Source organism: Coregonus clupeaformis, chromosome 26, assembly GCF_020615455.1.
Source record: "Coregonus clupeaformis isolate EN_2021a chromosome 26, ASM2061545v1, whole genome shotgun sequence".
NCBI lineage: Eukaryota > Metazoa > Chordata > Actinopteri > Salmoniformes > Salmonidae > Coregonus > Coregonus clupeaformis.
This window is the reverse complement of record NC_059217.1, coordinates 13,689,609-13,710,878: the sequence shown is the minus strand read 5'-3', so window position 1 is coordinate 13,710,878 and position 21,270 is coordinate 13,689,609. Positions and strand designations below refer to the sequence as shown.

The 21,270-nt window shown below is 43.2% G+C and overlaps 1 protein-coding gene across 3 annotated transcripts; it reads right to left on the bottom strand.

Annotated features, from left to right (window-relative positions):
• Window positions 1-1,555: 1,555 nt before the first annotated feature.
• On the bottom strand, window positions 1,556-15,743 carry LOC121540403 (sentrin-specific protease 5). 3 transcript variants are annotated; one of them, XM_041849252.2, is made up of 10 exons: window positions 15,681-15,743; window positions 8,728-10,015; window positions 8,516-8,621; window positions 8,220-8,367; window positions 8,004-8,051; window positions 7,789-7,866; window positions 5,319-5,456; window positions 4,360-4,443; window positions 4,218-4,268; window positions 1,556-4,121 (listed from the first exon to the last, which is right to left on the bottom strand). In XM_041849252.2, the coding sequence occupies exons 2-10, from the start codon at window positions 9,692-9,694 to the stop codon at window positions 4,011-4,013; spliced, it is 1,731 nt and encodes a 576-aa protein (XP_041705186.1). In that variant the 5' UTR covers window positions 9,695-10,015; window positions 15,681-15,743; the 3' UTR covers window positions 1,556-4,010. The 3 variants fall into 3 exon arrangements, with proteins under 3 accessions (XP_041705186.1, XP_041705183.1, XP_041705185.1); XM_041849249.2 differs by having other exon boundaries at window positions 15,614-15,718; XM_041849251.2 differs by having other exon boundaries at window positions 15,619-15,718.
• Window positions 15,744-21,270: the final 5,527 nt, after the last annotated feature.

Here is a 21,270-nt window from a genome sequence, read left to right as displayed (position 1 = left end):
GTATGTAAACTTCCGACTTCAACTGTAGGTGCAATCTTACTAGCAGCAATATCCTTGCCTGTGAAGCCCTTTTTGTGCAAAGCAATGATGACGGCACACGTTTCCTTGCAGGTAACCATGGTTAACAGAGAAATAACAATGATTTCAAGGACCACCCTCCTTTTAAAGCTTCCAGTCTGTTATTCTAACTCAATCAGCATGACAGTGATCTCCAGCCTTGTCCTCATCAACACTCTCACCTGTGTTAACGAGAGAATCACTGACATGACAATGCAAGCTCATAGCGGCCATATTGTTTCAGCTAGTCTTGGAAAATATTGCATTTGAAGATGTGCATACGTAGATGCTACATAACAAATTTGGTGCCGATCGGTCCAGCGGTTCTGGGGAAGACGTTTTAAAGTAGTCAACATCAGTGAAGTTGATCCAAAATACATCAAAAGCATATTAAATGGCACGATCAGTTTGATTTCAGTTCTGATATTTGGCAAGCGTGGTAAACAGTAAAGAAGTAACTCATCCTAGGGCAATGTGTCAATTTTTTCCTGATGGTGGCACAGTCATAGATGAACCCCGGCATTGCTGCTTGCAGCTATATTTGTATAAGAGTTTCTACAATTTATAGTTGTTTTGAGGTTAAGTAATAGAAATGTAGAGCTATTGCGATTTTTATATGTTGTTCTATTTACAATTAGTAATTTACCAAATGGTCCCTATAGCTCCATAGGGATATCCAAAGTGAAGCCAAATTTACCAAAGGCATTACGATCAGGTCACGTGCAGCTGCACTCAGAATTAATGATTACTTGTGTGTGGCCAGCAGCGGGCAGGATTGAAACCAACCCAGCCTTCATTTAGGTTGTGATGCAGTCAAGATCACAAGTCTCACAAAACTCAATTTTGGACAAGACTGACCAAAAATAAGTTGTTTTTTTAGGGTAATTGCTTTTTAAAAGACGTGATGCCTAACCCGCGATCGGATTGAATAACAGCCTGAGTATCATGGAATCACCACACATTGGCTCCTCTCTGTCAGAGAAACAGTTTTGTTACACTTCAAGTAACTTTACAAACACCACATCACCGCCCATAATTTGATCATTAAAAACATCCTCACATGGGACATTGTTTGCTGAAGCAGTTAACATTGACAGATCCACCCAGTCACCAACATGCTGAGTTGACAAACATATCTGCTCTGTTGCCAAGGTCACAGTAGTAGTATTTTCTTTACATAATAAAAATACAAAACCATAAGGCCATCATTGCTCCAGATGGCTACCCTACAAATCAGGTTTGAAGAGTTAGGGAGGTAACTTGTCAACTTGGACTTCAACTCGTGATAACTAGTTATAAGAATGTGGCTCACCTTTTAGTCAGGTACATTTCTATGGCAACAAATCCTTCAGAACTAACCTGCTCCGGGGGAGGCTAACTCAGGGCTAACTCCATTTATCCTGAATGAAGTGTCTGAGCTGCGAGTTGAGGACGATTTAAATCAGATTCCCTCCCTCTCGCAAAGATTGCGTCATCATCATCCCCTTCATTTGCAAAAGACTGATTAAATATTTTATTAATCAAATGTTTTTTTTGTTAAAAATAGTAAAATGTTAAAATACCTATCACATTATTTAGTATTGACAGAATGCATTTGAAACTTCACACACAAACTTTTGTATGACAAATAAAATTGATACAATTATTTTTATCAATAGGAGTGGGGGGGAAAAGGTGCTTATGCATTGATAAGCACACCAAAGATGGCATTAACGATAAATAATACAATTAAGCCAGCACTTCTAAAAGCCTATTTCACACCATTAGGATTGAGCCTATAGCTTGCTGAATTTGCAAGTATTCATTTTGATTTCAGCACAAATGAAAATGTGACACGGACTTTCCCCTGGATTGATGTTTCAGCATTGTCTCGATGAAGAGCTTGGCGTTCGACTAGCCATGTGTGACATGCACGCGCAGTTAGAAGCCTGCTAGAGTTAATGGCAGGCGGACAAACAATATCCACCGTCCTAGTACAGATGAAGCCAGACCTGGAATGTGAAGCTAACAGAAGCTGGTTAGCTTTAGGAAACCCTGAGTAAATCTAGCTTGTGTTGTAGGATTCCCCTCTGTTCTGTGTGGCTGGGCATCCTGTCAACACTGTTGCAACAACCCGGAGTAATCTCTCAAACATGATTTAAAACCAAAAAACATGATTTAAAACCAAAGTGGAGAAAATGAATGCCTGTGTCATACAAGCTACATCATGTGTTTGTGTATGAATGTATTCAGGGGTTAACTTGGGAAGGAAACTGTTCCACCATTTTAGGATGAGACGCATACATTGGGAACTTCCATAACCATCAAATTTTGAGGACAGTTTACAAATCTAGAGAATCCCAATTTAACCCCTCTGGGTATCTATTTGTAAGTGTAACCCTGCATTACTTCAAGAAATTGCAATACAATATTTCAGGCTACACCATCGCAACTTAAATACAAATCAAGAACTGAACAAAATGAAATCAAAACCAGAAAGCGTTTCCTTCAACGAAGATCAAACAGATTTAACCATAGTACAGAGAATGATGTGAACATGATCTCTAATGGTAGCAAGTGTACATCAATGAAATGGATGACAGACAGAATAGATGGGATTCAGCATGTTCTACAGCAGCGTTTCCCAACTCCATCCAGTCTGTGGACCAGCACCAGCTCCCTAAGATGGGTAACTGACACCAATGGAGTCAGTTCAAGTGCTTGGTGGTCCTCCAATGAGAACCATAGCTTGCCAGCCCCTCGTACAATAAAAGGCACCAAAAAAAAACCTGTTCTACTGCAGTAGCATTACTTCTTCCTCAGTACACTATGTCAAGATGCGCTATTGAAACAATAAGAAAAAGTGTATTTTCAACAGAATCAGAAAGAGCGGTGTTGTCATGAAGCTATTATCAGTGGAGTAGGATGGCCAATTGTAACTAAATACCTCCACTTTAACTCTTACTTTCCTCCTGAAGATCCATGTAATAGCGCAATTTAAATGTAAATGTAATTTTTGATTGACCTGACATATGCAATGTTTACCGAATGCGGAAAAATTTAAATTTAAAAAAGGCAATCTCCCTATAGTTCGGATCTTCCGCATTCCGGATTGAATCTAGGCCCTTGTCTCAACTGCTTTTTGATGCGAAAAGTGGAGTTTCACAAGAACTAAGGGCTGGATTCAATCCGTATCGCGGAAGATCCGCATTATCGCTCTATTGAAATTTCAAGGCAATGTTCCCGCGTTCGCGGAGACTGCATCCACGCAAACGCTGCATATGTCAGCTCAATTGGAAATTACCTTTAACTTTTAATACGGATCTTCCGCGATACAGATTGAATCTAGCCCTAGAGAGCTGTTTGAGATTAAGAAGCAACAAAACAGTACATTCAATTCGAAGCTAGCCTTTGATGAGTCTTCTTGTTCTGTACCTCACACTACAGTCAGGTGGAGATTACATGATATAAAAGAAGAACCTTCAAGTTTCACCTAATGTCCCATATAATCTGCTGCTTACATTTCAAGAACTGAAGTGAGGAAACGTTATCAGTACATATAGGTCCGTTACTGGCATCTGAAACCTTATAGCAGCAGCGTTAGTTCCGGACCCAGGACAGTCAGTCAGCAGTGGAAACTTTGTGGACGTCGACTCCCAAAGGAATTGAAAGTCTCAGATCCCTCCCTCCCGTTATCAAGATTTTAAAAAACAAAACAAAAAAACTGGCCGAATATGCACCGCTGGCCCTCCTCTGAAGGCGAGAAAAGACTGACTGTCACCATATGTGTCGTTAGTCAAATTACGTGTCCTGTTTCCAGGGCATTTCCTTCCGTTTCTCCTTGGCTCCTGTCGTTTAAAAAAAAAAGTGTTAATGGCCCTTATACAATATTATACAATAACGGTCAAACAGTTGTTAACCCATGGTCCACTGGAAAGGCAGGGGTACTTTCTCAGCTGTGTTGCTGTGTTCAGTCAGTCACTCAGTTTACAGTCACAGAGCTCTTTGTAAATCCTCTTGCGGACTTTGGGCATGTCGTGCTGTGTGAACTGCAGAGGTTCTTTTAAAGCCAGGCATTTGCAGTACTGTGAGAGAAGCAGAGATAAAAACATTAAATAAAAAAGGTTCACCACAGCAGTGTGTGGGGAATTTGTGGTATGAGAGGGAAATTCCTCACTCACCTCCAATACGAAGACTCCACAGTCACTGTCGTTCTTCTGTTGAGGAATACCCTGAGGGTGAGAACCAGAGACAGTTAGAGGTCAAAACACAGAGCCAATCGTGAGAGAGAACACGGTCACATGGTGTCATATGAAACAATACCTTGTTTATAATCATCTTCCAGCCATTCTGATAGGTAGCTTGATTCTTCTCCTTCGCCTCGGCCAGGATGTATCTCATGATGTTCTGTGGGGCAAATAACCAGAGGAAGACAAGGGTTTAGTTAACAAAAAAGGTTAAGTTACACATTGACTCCTTCAGGGTTCCCAAAATGTGGACTAGGTAGACCAGGGATGGGCAACTTTGATAGGGGTGGGGGCCACAAAAGAAAACGGAACTCATGAGGGGCCGCAGTGGCTCGTGGGTCTGCGTACCCACATCCATACAACCCCCCCTCCCCACCACCACAACCTTGTGAGCAAAACATTTTATTGGCCCCCCTCGTGACAGCAAAAAGAAAAAATATATGTTTTAAAGTTAATTTCCTGCAATATGGCACATTTTGCCATGGGGCGTATGGAAAATGTTTGCTGCAATTTTACACATTTTGCCAATTCTACAAATTTTGCCATGCGGCAGGGAGAAAAATGTTTTACAGCCAATTTCCTACAATTCTACACATTTTGCCATGGGGTGGAGGCAAATGTTTGCCATTTTTGATATGATAACTGATGATCAATGGGCCCCACCCTGGTTGGTAATTCAACCATGCTTACTACAAGTTTAGATAGCTGGCCACTAGACTAACTTACCAATCCCAAAAACAATTGCTGACATGGGCTAATTGATTGACTGCTGATGCACAACCACAATTCTAAATTGCACCCTGTGAATTATATTATAACTCAACCGTAAGTTGAGACCCCGACTGAGTTAAAAATTAATAAAAATAGAAGTCAGCGGGCCTACAAAAGGGGGGCCGCCAGTTGCCCATGCTTGACATAGACCAATGTTAATATTTTCCATGCTTATCAAATCAATGTTCAAGTCTAGGACTAAATTCAGAGAAGCAACAGAGTTTCATTGAGCAGCAGAGAACTGTAAAGTGTGGGTGAGCATACCTCTATGGTGTATTTGAAGACGATGCCCTGTGAGTCGTAGTAGTGGATGTGGTGGTTGGCCATGTCTACTGTGATCAGGGACCAGTGGATCTCCAGGTGGATAGGAATCAGCAGCAGACTCTTGGAAAACAGATCCACCTGCCAAACGGAGAGAGAGACCCGAGTGGTATACTATGAAGCAAGTAAGATCTACTCTGGTTTTCAAAAGCTAGCCAGCTTCAGTTAGCGTCACATTCTAGCTCAGGCTTCGTCCATACTACGACCGTGGATATTGCTCGTCCGCCTGCCGCTAACTCTAGCAGGCTTGTAACTGCGCGTGCATGTCGCATGTGGCTAGTCGAACGCTGAACTCTTAATTGAGACAATGCTGAAACATCAATTCATGGGCCAGTCAGTGCCACATTTTTCTATTTACTGATTTTCTGTAACGCAGTAAAATCTTTCAAATTGTTGCGTTTATATTTTTGTTAATTACCACGTTTCTGCGATGAACTAGGTTGAATATTTGCTTAATAAAACTACAACTTCCTTCAGCCCACCGTCCCACATACAGTGAGGGGAAAAAAGTATTTTGTACGTTTGCCCACTGACAAAGAAATGATCAGTCTATAATTTTAATGGTAGGTTTATTTGAACAGTGAGAGACAGAATAACAACAAAAACATACAGAAAAACGCATGTCAAAAATGTTATAAATTGATTTGCATTTTAAATGAGGGAAATAAGTATTTGACCCCCTCTCAATCAGAAAGATTTCTGGCTCCCAGGTGTCTTTTATACAGGTAACGAGCTGAGATTAGGAGCACACTCTTAAAGGGAGTGCTCCTAATCTCAGTTTGTTACCTGTATAAAAGACACCTGTACACAGAAGCAATCAATCAGATTCCAAACTCTCCACCATGGCCAAGACCAAAGAGCTCTCCAAGAATGTCAGGGACAAGATTGTAGACCTACACAAGGCTGGAATGGGCTACAAGACCATCACCAAGCAGCTTGGTGAGAAGGTGACAACAGTTGGTGCGATTATACGCAAATGGAAGAAACACAAAAGCACTGTCAATCTCCCTCAGCCTGGGGCTCCATGCAAGATCTCACCTCGTGGAGTTGCAATGATCATGAGAACGGTGAGGAATCAGCCCAGAACTACACGGGAGGATCTTGTCAATGATCTCAAGGCAGCTGGGACCATAGTCACCAAGAAAACAATTGGTAACACACTATGCCGTGAAGGACTGAAATCCTGCAGCGCCCGCAAGGTCCCCCTGCTCAAGAAAGCACATATACAGGGCCGTCTGAAATTTGCCAATGAACATCTGAATGATTCAGAGGAGAACTGGGTGAAAGTGTTGTGGTCAGATGAGACAAAAATGGAGCTCTTTGGCATCAAATCAACTCGCCGTGTTTGGAGGAGGAGGAATGCTGCCTATGACCCCAAGAACACCATCCCCACTGTCAAACATTATGCTTTGGGGGTGTTTTTCTGCTAAGGGGACAGGACAACTTCACCGCATAAAAGGGACGATGGACGGGGCCATGTACCGTCAAATCTTGGGTGAGAACCTCCTTCCCTCAGCCAGGGCATTAAAATGGGTCGTGGATGGGTATTCCAGCATGACAATGACCCAAAACACACGGCCAAGGCAACAAAGGAGTGGCTCAAGAAGAAGCAAATTAACGTCCTGGAGTGCCCTAGCCAGTCTCCAAACCTTAATCCCATAGAAAATCTGTGGAGGGAGCTGAAGGTTCGAGTTGCCAAACGTCAGCCTCGAAACCTTAATGACTTGGAGAAGATCTGCAAAGAGGAGTGGAACAAAATCCCTCCTGACATGTGTGCAAACCTGGTGGCCAACTACAAGAAACATCTGACCTCTGTGATTGCCAACAAGGGTTTTGCCACCAAGTAATAATAATAAATAATAATATGCCATTTAGCAGACGCTTTTATCCAAAGCGACTTACAGTCATGCGTGCATACATTTTTTTTTGTGCATGGGTGGTCCCGGGGATTGAACCCACTACCTTGGCGTTACAAGCGCCGTGCTCTACCAGCTGAGCTACAGAGGACCACACTGAGTCATGTTTTGCAGAGGGGTCAAATACTTATTTCCTCTCATTAAAATGCAAATCAATTGATAACATTTTTGACATGCGTTTTTCTGGATTTTTTTGTTGTTATTCTGTCTCTCACTTTTCAAATAAACCTACCACTAAAATTATAGACTGATCATGTCTTTGTCAGTGGGCAAACATACAAAATCAACTTTTTCCCCCTCACTGTAGTTCTTGACTTGATTTATCTCGTCAATGATTTAATTTCTCTCTAGAGAAATGACGCGTTGGGCTCACAACTAAAAACTAAATGGAATTCAAGTAATTGAACCAACGTCGGTCAATTAGTTGTTTAATAACCACAATTTCAGTTAATCGCTCAGCACTACAGAGCTAATGATCTGACCTACCATCAGCTTACCTTTTTGGTCCATCGCTTAACCCCTTCATAGCCTTTGGCCACCAGCTGCCTATGAAAGAAGCTGTTGAAGAAATGAACCTGCAGGAAAAAAACAGAAGAAAATTCAGTAACCTTGGAAACCCAACAGAAGACCACCACCATCCTAACAACTCCCTTTTACCAATAACCCTTTGTTGAACATTCTGATCAAGGATCCAAAATGAATGCACTCTCACCTTGTGCTCTGTAGCCTCCATGATCAATTCGCCATACATGTTTATCACCTGGACACACACAAGACATAGAAACATGAAAATGTTTACTTAATCCTCGTCATTCGTGGTGGAACATAGGGCCTGTACTCAAGTTTTTTAGATTTTCAGGTTAGATAAAACAACAGTGAATCAGGTTGATAAGCAGCAAGCACACCGTTTTCTATGGGCCATAGCTACCTGGTCGTTGACCCAGTTTTGGTCGTCCAGCGTGGACAGATCCTCCAGGGTCAGAGTGTGCTTGTTGTAGTCCACTTTAAAGCAGTTCATCGGGGTGGAGGCTAGACCCGCTTTGTACTTCACCACTTCTGAGTGGATGTTTAGCTTCCTGGTACAGAGGAGGGATGAGACGGGTCAAACCAAGGGTCAAATGGAATAACAAGTTGACAAAAGCACAGAGATTCTATTAGCATAGCGATGGAAGTCAGTGGTGAAAGTAAAACTGGTTTGTGGGGTGTATCGCAAATGATTCATACTTGTCATCGAAGTCAGTGTTACACTTGTTCTTCAGGTGCTCCAAGACATCAGTCTCACTGAGGGGGATGAAGCTCCCGTACTTCACATAGAAGAGCTCAAGGAACTCTGAGGGAGAGACAAGACAGTCACCTTAAATAAGTAAAAAGGTCATAACCAGTGAAATTAAAAATGTATCACATTTGAAATCATAGTTGCAATAAAAGTCTAATACCATGGATGAGGTCTCTGATTCCTTCATGGTTGCCCTCTTCAGGTTTGGGTTGTTTTGGTGATGGCTGGGTCTGCTGTGCTGAGTCTGTGGCACTTTCCTTCTCCGGCTCAGGGCTTGGAGCCCACACTCCTGTCTTGCAGTAATCTCGGTGGTCCCACAGAGCAAAGGGGTGGAGGGTGCTGCACATAATAATGCCTGGGGAAACACAGGCTATGGCTGATGGTTCCACCTCCATAGGGGCGCTACAGTCTGTTGGTTCCTCTTTGGGGACAGCTGATGTACCGTTGGAGAGGGAGACAGCTGGGTCACCAGCCTGGGGCTGGTGCTGCTTTACGACTTCCATTTTAGGATCTGTAACCGGCTGTTTGACTGAACCAGAACCAGGGGCCTGCTCCCCCTCACACACAGCCCCTTCACAGGCTTTCTCCTGCTCCATTTCTGAATCAGCAAAATCCTCAACCACTGATGTCGTTACCGGTTGAACCACAGACTTATTCACTAGTTTAACCACAGTGTACATTAACTTCTGACCCATAGAGTTTGTTACAGTTTGAGGTTGACCGACAGAGTTGGTTACAGGTTGACCAACAGAGTTGGTTACAGGTGGAGCCAAAGAGTTTGTTACCGGCTCCACAGCAGTTTCTTTCTCCAGTTCCTCTCGGATGGCTGTTACCTGCTCCTCTGTCATCAGGGTCTTCTTATAAGAGGGGCGGCCACCCTTTCTCTTAGGGGTCTCCCCCAGTGCCTGGCCCTTGCCCTTCCCCGGCTGGGCCCTGCGTTGTCGGGACTTGCCACCCGGAGTCTTCCCATGTGGGGCCTTCCCATCATGGAGCTTAGAGTTGGGCCCACAGCAGTCACATGCCTTGGGTGTCCTCTTCCTCTCAGAAGAGCGGCCATTGGTGCCCACCTGTGTCGGCGGCGGAGGCGTGGGTGGTGGCGTGTGGGGGACTGAGCCGTTATGAACCATGGCTCTGTCCTCAGCCCCTACCCCATTCCTCCACGGCTGCCTCTGGCCCTCAGTGCTGGTCCCAGCCCTTTAGGGGCCCTGAACCATGGAGCTTCCCAGTGGATGGACTCTAGATGAGAGTTTCACCCCAGTCTCTCAGATGGTGGAGGATGTAGATTCTCAGGGACTAGGCTTGCTGCTCCTCCTATGTTTCCCTAAGCAGTACTCCGGATTGGCGCGTTTGTGAAACTGTGAACATACACCGTACCAGAAGCATTCAGTTCCGTGGGTGGTCTTCTAACGACCTGCTCGGACAAATCTTCTTAGTAGCCAAGGAAGAAGCTGCATTCAAGTAAAGAGAGCAGTGTTAGGATAAATGTGTACACATAATTAATTAATGTGTGAAAATAACTGAGTGCAATTTGATGACAACAACAGTACTGTGTAGATAGATAGCTAGGCCTATTAGAAGAAAGTGGTGTGACCTGGGTTGTCATATCACGTTATCACACATTGTTAATCCTTTCCTAGCTCAAAAATGTTATCTTAAGGAGTGTAGGAGAGCCTACAGTTACTCCTTAAGTTCAAGGATCTTATATGTTCTTTTCAGAGGTAGACTGCCTCTGGTAGCCAAAACAGCCAAATACTCCATCTAAACGTGAATCGTTTCTCAATTGCAAAACGGTTCTTGAAAAATAAAGCCCTTTACTTTCATATCACATCAAAATAATTTCACAAATGCAAAATATACACTTTCTGTACACTGTTTAAACCGGCTTTATCACAGATGCCGCCAACAGTACTTTTCAGTTACAACAAGTTTCTGGCGGCCTTCTTCCGTTACACAAAGGTGTTTGGAGCATACTAGATAGCTAATTAGCACACGCGCTGCAACATGGAGATATGGCCGTGTGGGAACAGTAACCCTAACCTTATAAAAGGTGTGTAGTAATTTAAAGATGCACTATGCAGAAATCGCTCCACCGTTTCTTGGTTGTAAAAAATCTAATCGTTAGCATAATTTTAGCTTGTGACAAAACAAGCAAGTATAGTGTAGAGAATCATTGTACCATGTGAAATATATTTTCCATAACCAAATATATTGTATTTTAAGCTGTTTGAAGCTGGTGTTACCTAAAGTAAGACGCAAAAAAATTAACTAAAGAACGGGAAGCATAGAAATAGCGCACATAGAACAGATCTACCTCTTCTTAGACTTGCTTTCAATGAGAATGACAGATCTGTAACAAACATTTATGTGAATTTGGTCGGGTCACCCAAAAAGTCACATATTGCAGCTTTAACCTTTTATGTTTTGACAATTATTTATTGCTAATACGAAAGATACGTTCCTTAGGTTTCCAAAACCGTACCGCAAGCGATGCGTGTTCACGTTCAGACCGAGCATCAGGGCTCTTCTAAACAAAAGTCCCCCAGGAAGAAGATACTTCATCAATAGGTGCTAGTTACATGCTGACCACACCGGACGCATTGTGCGCGCGAGGTTTACAAAATAAATTTACACGTACATGTTATTCAATCATTTCAAGCGAGCGTCTGCATAGCCAGGCACTAAAATATAACTTGGTTGTATTTTGTTCTATTTTAGACACTTGACACGCTGCAAGTCCTGCCTCTCCCATCTCCTCATTGGTTTTTAGGAGCATATACCCACGTGGGTGATGCTCTCTCCCTCCCTCCCATCCCGGACGACCTGAGCCCTAGGACAATGCCTTAGGACTACCTGGCCTGATGACTCCTTGCTGTCCCCAGTCCACCTGGTCGTGCTGCTGCTCCAGTTTCCACTCTTCTGCCTGCGGCTATGGAACCCTGACCTGTTCACCGGACGTGCTACCTTGTCCCAGACCTGCTGTTTTCAACTCTCTTATGAAAAGCCAAGTGACATTTACGCCTAATGTACTGACCTGTCGCAACCTCTACAACCACTGTGATTAGGCTGGTCATGGCTCACATGAACACCATTATCCCAGAAACCCTAGACCCACTCCAATTTGCATGTCGCCCCAACAGATCCACAGATGATGCAATCTCTATTGCGCTCTACACTGCCCTTTCACACCTGGACAAAAGGAACTATGTGAGAATGCTATTGATTGACTACAGCTCAGCGTTCAACACCATAGTGCCCTCAAAGCTCATCACTAAGCTAGGACTAACACCTCCCTCTGCAACTGGATCCTGGACTTCCTGACGGGCCGCCCCCAGGTGGTAAGGGTAGGTAACAACACATTCGCCACGCTGATCCTCAACACGGGGGCCCCTCAGGGGTGCGTGCTCAGTCCCCTCCTGTACTCCCTGTTCACTCATGACTGCATGGCCAGGCACGACTCAAACACCATCATTAAGTTTGCCGATGACACAACAGTGGTAGGCCTGATCACCGATAACGACGAGACAGCCTATAGGGAGGTCAGGCACCTGGCCGTGTGGTGCCAGGACAACAACCTCTCCCTCAACGTGATCAAGACAAAGGAGATGATTGTGGACTACAGGAAAAAGAAGAGGACTGAGCACGCCCCCATTTTAAAGGTTGAGAGCTTCAAGTTCCTTGGTGTCCACATCACCAACAAACTAACATGGTCCAAGCACAACAAGACAGTCGTGAAGAGGGCACAACAAAACCTATTCCCCCTAAGGAGACTGAAAGATTTGCCATGGGTCCTCAGATCCTCAAAAAGGTTCTACAGCTGCACCAACGAGAGCATCCTGGCTGGTTGCATCACTGCCTGGTATGGCAACTGCTCGGGCTCCGACCGCAAGGCACTACAGAGGGTAGTGCCTACGGCCCAGTACATCACTGGGGCCAAGCTTCCTGCCATCCAGGACCTCTATACCAGGCGGTGTCAGAGGAAGGCCCTAAAAATTGTCAAAGACTCCAGCCACCCTAGTCATAGACTGTTCTCTCTGCTACTGCACGGCAAGTGGTACCGGAGTGCCAAGTCTAGGTCCAAGAGGCTTCTAAACAGCTTCTATCCCCAAGCCATAAAACTCCTGAACATCTAATCAAATGACTACCCAGACTATTTGCATTGCCCCCCCCACCCCTCTTTTACACTGCTGCTACTCTCTGTTTATTATCAATGCATAGTCACTTTAATAACTCTACCAACATGTATATATTACCCCAATTACCTCGACTAACCGGTGATTTTAATTGATTATTATTTTACCCTGCTGGTCATCTATGAACGTTTGAACATCTTGGAGAAAAATCTGGCCTTAATGGCCATGTACTGTTGTAATCTCTACCCGGCACAGCCAGAAGGGGACCACCCCTCAGAGCCTGGTTCCTCTCTAGGTTTCTTCCTAGGTTTCTGCCTTTCTAGGGAGTTTTTCCTAGCCACAGTGCTTCTACATCTGCATTGCTTGCTGTTTGGGGTTTTAGGCTGGGTTTCTGTATAGGGCTTTATAAATAAAATGTGTTTGTGAGTGATTGATTGAAAGATGAAAGAGGTCCATACTCCAGTCCAGTTCATTGCAGTAATGCACCTTAAAGTTGGTTGCCAAACACTAGTGAAGGCTGGTGGGAGGAGCTATAGGAGGATGTGGTCATTGTAATGGCTGGAATGGAACACATGGAACAGAGTCAAACGTGGTTTCCATGTGTGATGTGTCTGATACCGTTCCATTTATTCCATTCCAGCCATTACAATGAGCCCATCCTCCTATAGCTCCCTCCACCAGCCTCCACTGCCAACCACCATATAAAATCAACAGAAGAAGACAACTGAACTAGTAGAGATTACTAGAAGCTAACTAGGTTTCCCCTTTTATCTGTGGATTAATTGTCGGAGTACAGAAGACACGATTTTATTTGACTCAAAATTGGTCGATATTCTACAAAGATCCAACAAAAAAAAGGACATTGTACATTTCAAGTAAAAGAACACCCCAATGTTTATATCCCAGTACAAATTGCTAGCAACAGCAAGATGGCTATCTAAATGTCCATGAATGTTTCAAACTGTCCCCAAATGAATATAGTTGGTTTAGAGTTCGTTTTGATATTTCAACCTGCTTGTCCTGGTCGTGTCTGGTGGGGATAGACAAACTCAACATGCAAACGATGGCGCGGAGGCAGTTTGGTCGTCATGTTAGGTCTATTAGGTCATAACTTTCTAGCTTCGACTGCAACTAGGATACTGATGTGACATTTATATTTACGATTCTGACATTTACTGTCTTTATCATTACGTAAATAAAAAAATACAATATCCAAATGTAAATGTTTATTATTAATATCATTGGCATACTATTTATAGGGCTAATCCTTTCCTAAAGTAACGCGTATTACAGCTAATAATGGTGTCTAATAAATAAACCATTCTGAGCCACTAACATCAACAGCAACTGAACTTGTCTTTGAGGTCGTTAGCTAGCAAGCTAGTTACCACCTATGTGAAGTTAGCCACAATAAGGATTAGCCACACTAGTGGAATTTGCTGTTCGCCTTCAAAATAAAGGTCACCCATTTGAAAGGTGATGCAAACGGCATCATAATGCTAAACAAGGTTGGAGAGTTGTTATATAAATTCAATAAAAGACAATTGTTAATTTGACACTAAAATAAATCTGTTGAAATCGCACTGTGGATGTATTACACTTCAGAATTGCATTGGGGGCGCAGTGGTCTAAGGCACTGCATCGCAGTGCTAGCTGTGCCACTAGAGATCCTGGTTCGAATCCAGGCTCTGTCGTAGCCGGCCGCGACCGGGAGACCCATGGGGCGGCGCACAATTGGCCCAGCGTCGTCCAGGGTAGGGAATGGCCGGCAGGGATGTAGCTCAGTTGGTAATGCATGGCGTTTGCAACACCAGGGTTGCGGGTTCGATTCCCACGGGGGGCCAGTATGAAAAAAATAAAAATAATTTATGCACTCACTAACTGTAAGTCGCTCTGGATAAGAGCTTCTGCTAAATTACTAAAATGTAAATATATGGGGTATATTAAGAGCAATATTAATGGCGTATTTTTGTTGGCACTAACTCCGCCATGGTTCGTTGGGCAAAGCTTATTATGGCCAAATAGTTTTTGTAGGGTTTTTGGATAAACGCCGAAAATAAGGTATGATGTAAACACAGGTTTAGGAGATCGTATACGTTTTGTTCTATGAGATCATCAATCAGCTAACGTCACTTTGTGAATTTTGAAGCATTTATGTAATAAATAAAAAAAAGTACATAAAGCACATAAATGGCTTCATTATTCATAACGGTCATGTTAACTGACTGATATTATCTAATAGAACCTAACGTATAAGATCTCCTAAGCCTGTGTTAACGTAAACCTCAGACCTTATTTTTGCGTTAATCCAAAAACCCTATTATTTCCCCATAGAAACGACAACCAGAGGTTACTAATTTCCGGTTTTTAGGACTACAAACTGGCAAGCTCTATTGTGGCTAGTTTCACATAAGTATTTTATTTTAGCAAACGGTCTATTCCAGAGCGACTAACAGGGGCAATTTGGGTTAAGTGCCTTGCTTAAGGACATCGACAGATTTTTCACCTAGTTGGCTTGGGAATTCGAACCAGAGACTTTTCGGTTACTGGCCCAACACTCTTAACCGCTAGGCTACCTGCCGCCACAGTTACCTAGCTAGTATGCTCAGCCATGTTTACAATATAACTTGGACCTGCTTTTGCGTTTTGCAATCGATGGTTGGATAAGGCAAGGCTATTTCTCTACTGTTTGTTGTCATGTGTATGAATGTTGTATCAAAACACAGAAGAGCCACGACAACGAAGGAGTGGCGAACAAGCTTGCTAGCATAGCAAGCTGACTAGCTACCAACACAAATGGTTATTCCTGTTATTTCCATGGCTGAAAATGCGATCGGTCTGCACAGAAACACTGCTTTAACTCGTTCTTCCAGTAACGATAACTCGCTAATTGAAAGACAAATAAAAAGCACATACATTACCACATTTCTGCAATAGCAAAACAAGTTTCACCGATACTACAACGATATCAAACAACTCTCACTTGTGGTCAAACAATCGGTCTCATTAGTTAGCCGTCGCTTACTGATTGCGTGACATTTCAGCGCAAACACTACACCATAGAGAATGATAGAGGCCTCTAGTGGCCAAAAGGTCTTATAAGCATGGGCAGCGCAATTGAGAGCGTCCACCATTCTAATGTAGTCAACTGGGTGGGACTTCCAACTTCATTGACCGATCCCTCCTGGTGACCCGGTTGGAGTCATGTCCAACCAGGTCATCAGGAGGGATCAACCAATCATAAAGAAGAAAATTGACTACTTAAAAATGGAGATAGCCTCACGGCGCTGCCTATGCTGTCAGTTGCTATAGTGGCTCAGATAGAAAAATGTTGCCTGGCTATCCAAACTCCTTGCTCTGGCCAAACGCTACACCACGCCCACAGACGTTATTTTCTTCTCCACAATGAATCTGGATCTGAGTACCTCCCGACAATTTCTAGAATGGAAATCCATTCTAGACCATCTGATTGGTCCCAGAAACCAAAGGATCTGAGTACCTCCCCGACAATTTCTAGATGAAAATCCATTCTAGACCGTCTGATCCCAGAAACCGATGGGTTGGGCCAGAACACACATGTGTTCCCGAGTGGCGCAGTGGTCTAAGGCGTGCCGCTAGAGATCCCGGTTCGAATCCAGGCTCTGTCGTAGCCGGCCGCGACCGGGAGACCCATGGGGCGGCGCACAATTGCCCCAGGGTAGGGGAGGGAATGGCCGGGAGAGATGTAGCTCAGTTGGTAGAGCATGGCGTTTGCAACGCCAGGGTTGTGGGTTCGATTCCCACGGGGGTCCAGTATGAAAAAATGTAAAGAATGTATGCACTCACTAACTGTAAGTCGCTCTGGATAAGAGCGTCTGCTAAATGACTTAAATGTAAATGTATACATGGGTAAAGCGGCATTTAAAAACTCGTCATTGGCTTTGATACTCTGATTGGTTAGAGATGATCCAATCGCTGACTTTGTTTTGTACAACACCCTCATTTTGACATCACCACAAACGACTTCAACGATGGCAGTCTCAGACTGAAGTATGTAATGAACGATAGAGCAGCGGAAGAATTCAGTTAGAGTCGGCAAGCAAACAAAGATGAGTCCTCTATCTATCTCTATGCTGCAGCCCTTTCTGGCGACCCACGTGTCAAAAGGATAGTAGTGGGCGTGTCGAAAGAGTCATTGCTATCTGGAATCCTTGGGACTACCCTACCTTTAAATCCTTACCTAACCCTTAATTTAAAGAACGACTGCCGCTAAAAACAACTAATCCCTTTTGAAAACGGCCTGTGTGGCATCAATATGAGGCCGAAACATTTACTCTAATGTCAAAATTAACTACATAGTGTAAATAGGATCATTTTTGTCCGTCTCGTTTAAAACAGAGTTTGGAACTTCAGTGCGTCAAGAGTAAATGAAGGTTGGGTTTGGATTACAATTATGTCAACAAATCATGCCCCCTTTTGCCAAGCTCCACGTGCAAATCGCCCATCCTCCCACTTCGTTTCCCTTCATTGAGGGGACTCGATTAATCTGGCCCGGGCGCCCGGGTTGGTGTGTTTTCATTGCCCTGTTCAAAGCCATTGGCGAAATCGCCTCAAAACAAAAGTGACATAATTAGCACGTGGAGTAATGAGTAGGAGTCTTTGTTTTCACATGCAAAAGTTATTTATTTGAATAAAAACGCTTTATTTGCCTTCCCAATGAAAATTCTAACATATATTTTATGGAAAAGAGTATGTTTCTGAACGATGCACCGTGCTGCCTTCTTGATTGAATGGCTCAGATTACTGGTGCTTTCAAGACAACTGGGAACTCGGAAGAAAACTAGGTCAAATCTTGACGTTAGTGATCTTCAGGTCGGAAAGTCGGAGCTCAAGAAAGAGGCCCGAGTTCCCGACTTGGAATTCCGAGTTGGATGACCGTTCAAAACTATTTTTCCCAGTCGGAGTCAGTTTTTTTTCTTCAAGTTCCCAGTTGTCGTGAACGCACTGAAATCGAAAGTAGGAGATTTCCGAGTTCCCAATTGTTCAGAACGCGGCATACTTATCGATTTGAGAAGTGTGGTCCTCCCGGCCTCACCGATTTTTCCCGTTAACGTCACGGTCCATTGAAAGGTGCCCCGCGGCTCAGCATAATCGAATCCGCCCATTGAATGGCGCTCCGCTGTCCAACAAGTGGTGGTGAGCATAACCAGAGATACTGGAATATAATGACCTCAGCTATAATTTAGCTAACTGGTTTTGTAGCTATATTTTTATATAGCGAGGCAGGCTAGCTACCTCATTACAATTTAGCTAGTTAGGTCGCTACTCATACAAGTTTGTGTATTGTCTATGTAACAGTTTTGCTTCCGTCCCTCTCCTCGCCCCTACCTGGGCTTGAACCACATCGACAACAGTCACCCTCGAAGCACCGTTACCCATCGCTTCACAAAATCCAAGGGAAACAACTACTTCAAGGTCTCAGAGCGAGTGACGTCACCGATTGAAACGCTAACGTCAGCTACCTAACGTTAACCAACAAGTCGGATTTGCAAATTAGTTCGTAGGTCATACACACGTGTATTCTGTACTGCCTAGGGCAACACTAAATAATGGTGGTAGTTAACTCATGTCTGAGTCTGAATAATACAATGAATGAACTAGGAGCAACAAACTGTTACGGTGTCACCAGCCGGAATCTAATCCAATCTGGAGCTACAGTCAGTCTACTACATCTGTAAACCATATAATGAAGGTGTCAGTTAGTTACCACAGCCACAAAGTCAAATGGCTATATCATAAACATTCATGAAAACCCCAAAAACAATGTTGGGTCTTAATTTAGGGTTAGGCATAAGGTTAGCAGTATGGTTAAGGCTAGAGTTAAGGTTAGGTTTAAGATCACATTTTAAGATGATACAATTGTAGAAATAGGCGGCCTGTATTACTTTGTGGCTGTGGTAACTAGTGACGGCCTACAATTAGTTTGACTCGAATTATTGCCCTTGTGGTGAGAGCTCGATCCGTAGAGCTAGGCATGTTGCATTGGGACACGTTTTAATATGGTAAAACGCCTCTAATTTTACAATTGGTTTGCCGTGGTTTTGTGTAGCATAGTTATACTAATATATTTGAGACCAGTGTATTGCAGTTAATTTCGTCTTTGACTTAATTAAAACATCTTTGAGTAGTAAACAGTGAAACAACAACGAGTCCCAGACAGTTCGAGAGAAAATCTTTGATAGAGCCTATAGAACATACCAGAGGGGAGCATCTTTTACTAGGCTACCTAAATTATTGGGATTGTCTGGTTATCACTTTACGATAGAACATTCAGATTTTTCTGCCTGACTGTGGCACGCTTTACCTGAATTGTGAGGATTTTCTTGTGATCACAACAAAACTACTTATTTTGCTCAAATTGTTTTATTTGAAAAGATGGACCTGGCAGAGAATAGAACATTACGTTTTCTGCCTCGGTGTGGCGCTGTTTACCGCAATTATGGGGGGATTATCTTGTGACCAGAACAAAACTACTTATTTTACTCAACTAGAGATTGAAATAAATTGTGTTTCTTTGAAAAGTTTGGCCTGGCTGACATGAAGTACATTAAGTGGAAATTATCCACAGACACAGAGGCTGATTACCTTTCTGCACATCTCTTTATTTACAATGCTGGCTCCCATGGTTAACACACATGCAGGACATTGAATGCTACCTACATTGACTCAGAAAAGTAACATAAGTAGGTCTACAGTATCACAGTGAGGTCAAACGTGTGTGTCACAGTCAGATTATCCAGTGTCCACAGCAACACTATTGATTATTCTCTACCCCGAGTGCATGTGGTGTACTATGCTCTCTCTAACCCTCATCTTTTCTCTTGTCTCCCGTTCCGTGGGGCCAGAGGCTCTTTGACCACGACTGAGGACACCCTGGCCTGACTCATGGAGGTGCCTGGCCCAATATCACCTGGCCTTTTCCTCCCCCTCAAGTCACTGACTCCCCACACACCCAGAAACTTGGATTCCATGACTTACCATGATGTCTTTATGAAAAGGGTGCCCTTTTGAACTCATTCTGCCTGTTGAGCCCCACCCTACCTATTGTAAACTATTTCTCCATCCCATTCCCCCAGTTAATCAAATGAAGGGGAGAGGCTTTGACTATAATTTATGTAGTAAATTGCTTTTCCTGTCAATTACTTTGTGATAAACTTCCTTTTATTGTGTATCTGTGTCCCTTTTTGAAGGTCTAATAAAACCTTAATTCAGACAAGAAATCCATCTTTCCAATGAGTATTCAACAGACTGAACAGTCATGTACCAGTGCGATTAATTAGTTGCCATTCAGCCTCATCTAGCCTTGGTATGGAATAACTGATAACTTACAAAATACCTCCGCCTTAGTCAATCATTGTGGGAAGAAGTCACACTTCCAGTTTGCACAAATCTTTATTTGACTTGCTGTAATTCAGAGATACAGACCATATAAAAGCATACACTCAATCTAACAATGTCTTCATTGAAAATAAAAGCATAGTCTTCCTTTATTCACCATTTCAATAAGGAAAGAGCAATACCAGTATTAATAGACAGGCTCTGACAATATCGATAATGACTAGAGAGAAAGGACCGTATGGTCAGACGGCTTTTCATAAAGACGTAATGGAATCCAAGTTTCTGGGTGTGTGGAAAGTCAGTGACTGGAGGGGGAGAAAGAACCAGTGGAAGCAGCAACAGGCAGGTAGAAGGGGGCCAGATGGGATTGGGCCAGGCACGTCCAGGTGTCAGGCCAGGGTATCATCAGTCATGGTCCAAGAGCCTCATGAAGGGGAGACGGAGAAAGAGAAAATATGAGGGTTAGTGAGAGCATGGCTACCATAGTACACCATATGCAATGGGGGTAGAGAATAATCAATAGAGTTGCTGTGGACACTGGATAATCTGACGAACACACACACACACCTGTTTGACTTCACTGTGATACTGTAGGCCTACTTCTGTTACTTTTTTAAGTCAATTCAGGTAGCATTCAATGTTCTGCATTTGTGTTAACCATGGCAGCCAGCATGGTAAATAAAGAGATGTGCAAAAAGATAATCCGCCTCTGTGTCTGTGGATCCTTTCCCCTGAATGTATTTTTCATGTCAGCCAGGCCCATCTTTTCAAAGACACCATTTATTTCCATCTCTAGTTGAGTAAAATAAGTAGTTTTGTGATCACATGAAAATCTTAACAATTCAGGTAAAGAGTGCCACAGTCAGGCAGAAATATCTGAACGTTCTATCATAAAATGACAATCAGTTTCCCTGGCTGTTATATGGCTTCTACTTAGAAATACTATAACAGTAAATTAATAGATGACATTCACTGCTATAAACCTGTCTCCAATATAATTGCATAGCTTACACAGACCCACTGCGGACCTTTTGACAAAAACAGTGCCTTGCAAAATTATTAATCCCCCTTGGTGTTTTTCCTATTTTGTTGCATTACAAACTGTAATTTAAATTTATTTTTATTTGGATTTCATGTAATGGACATAAACAGTCCAAATTGGTGAAGTGAAATGAAAAAATAACGGAGAAGTGGTG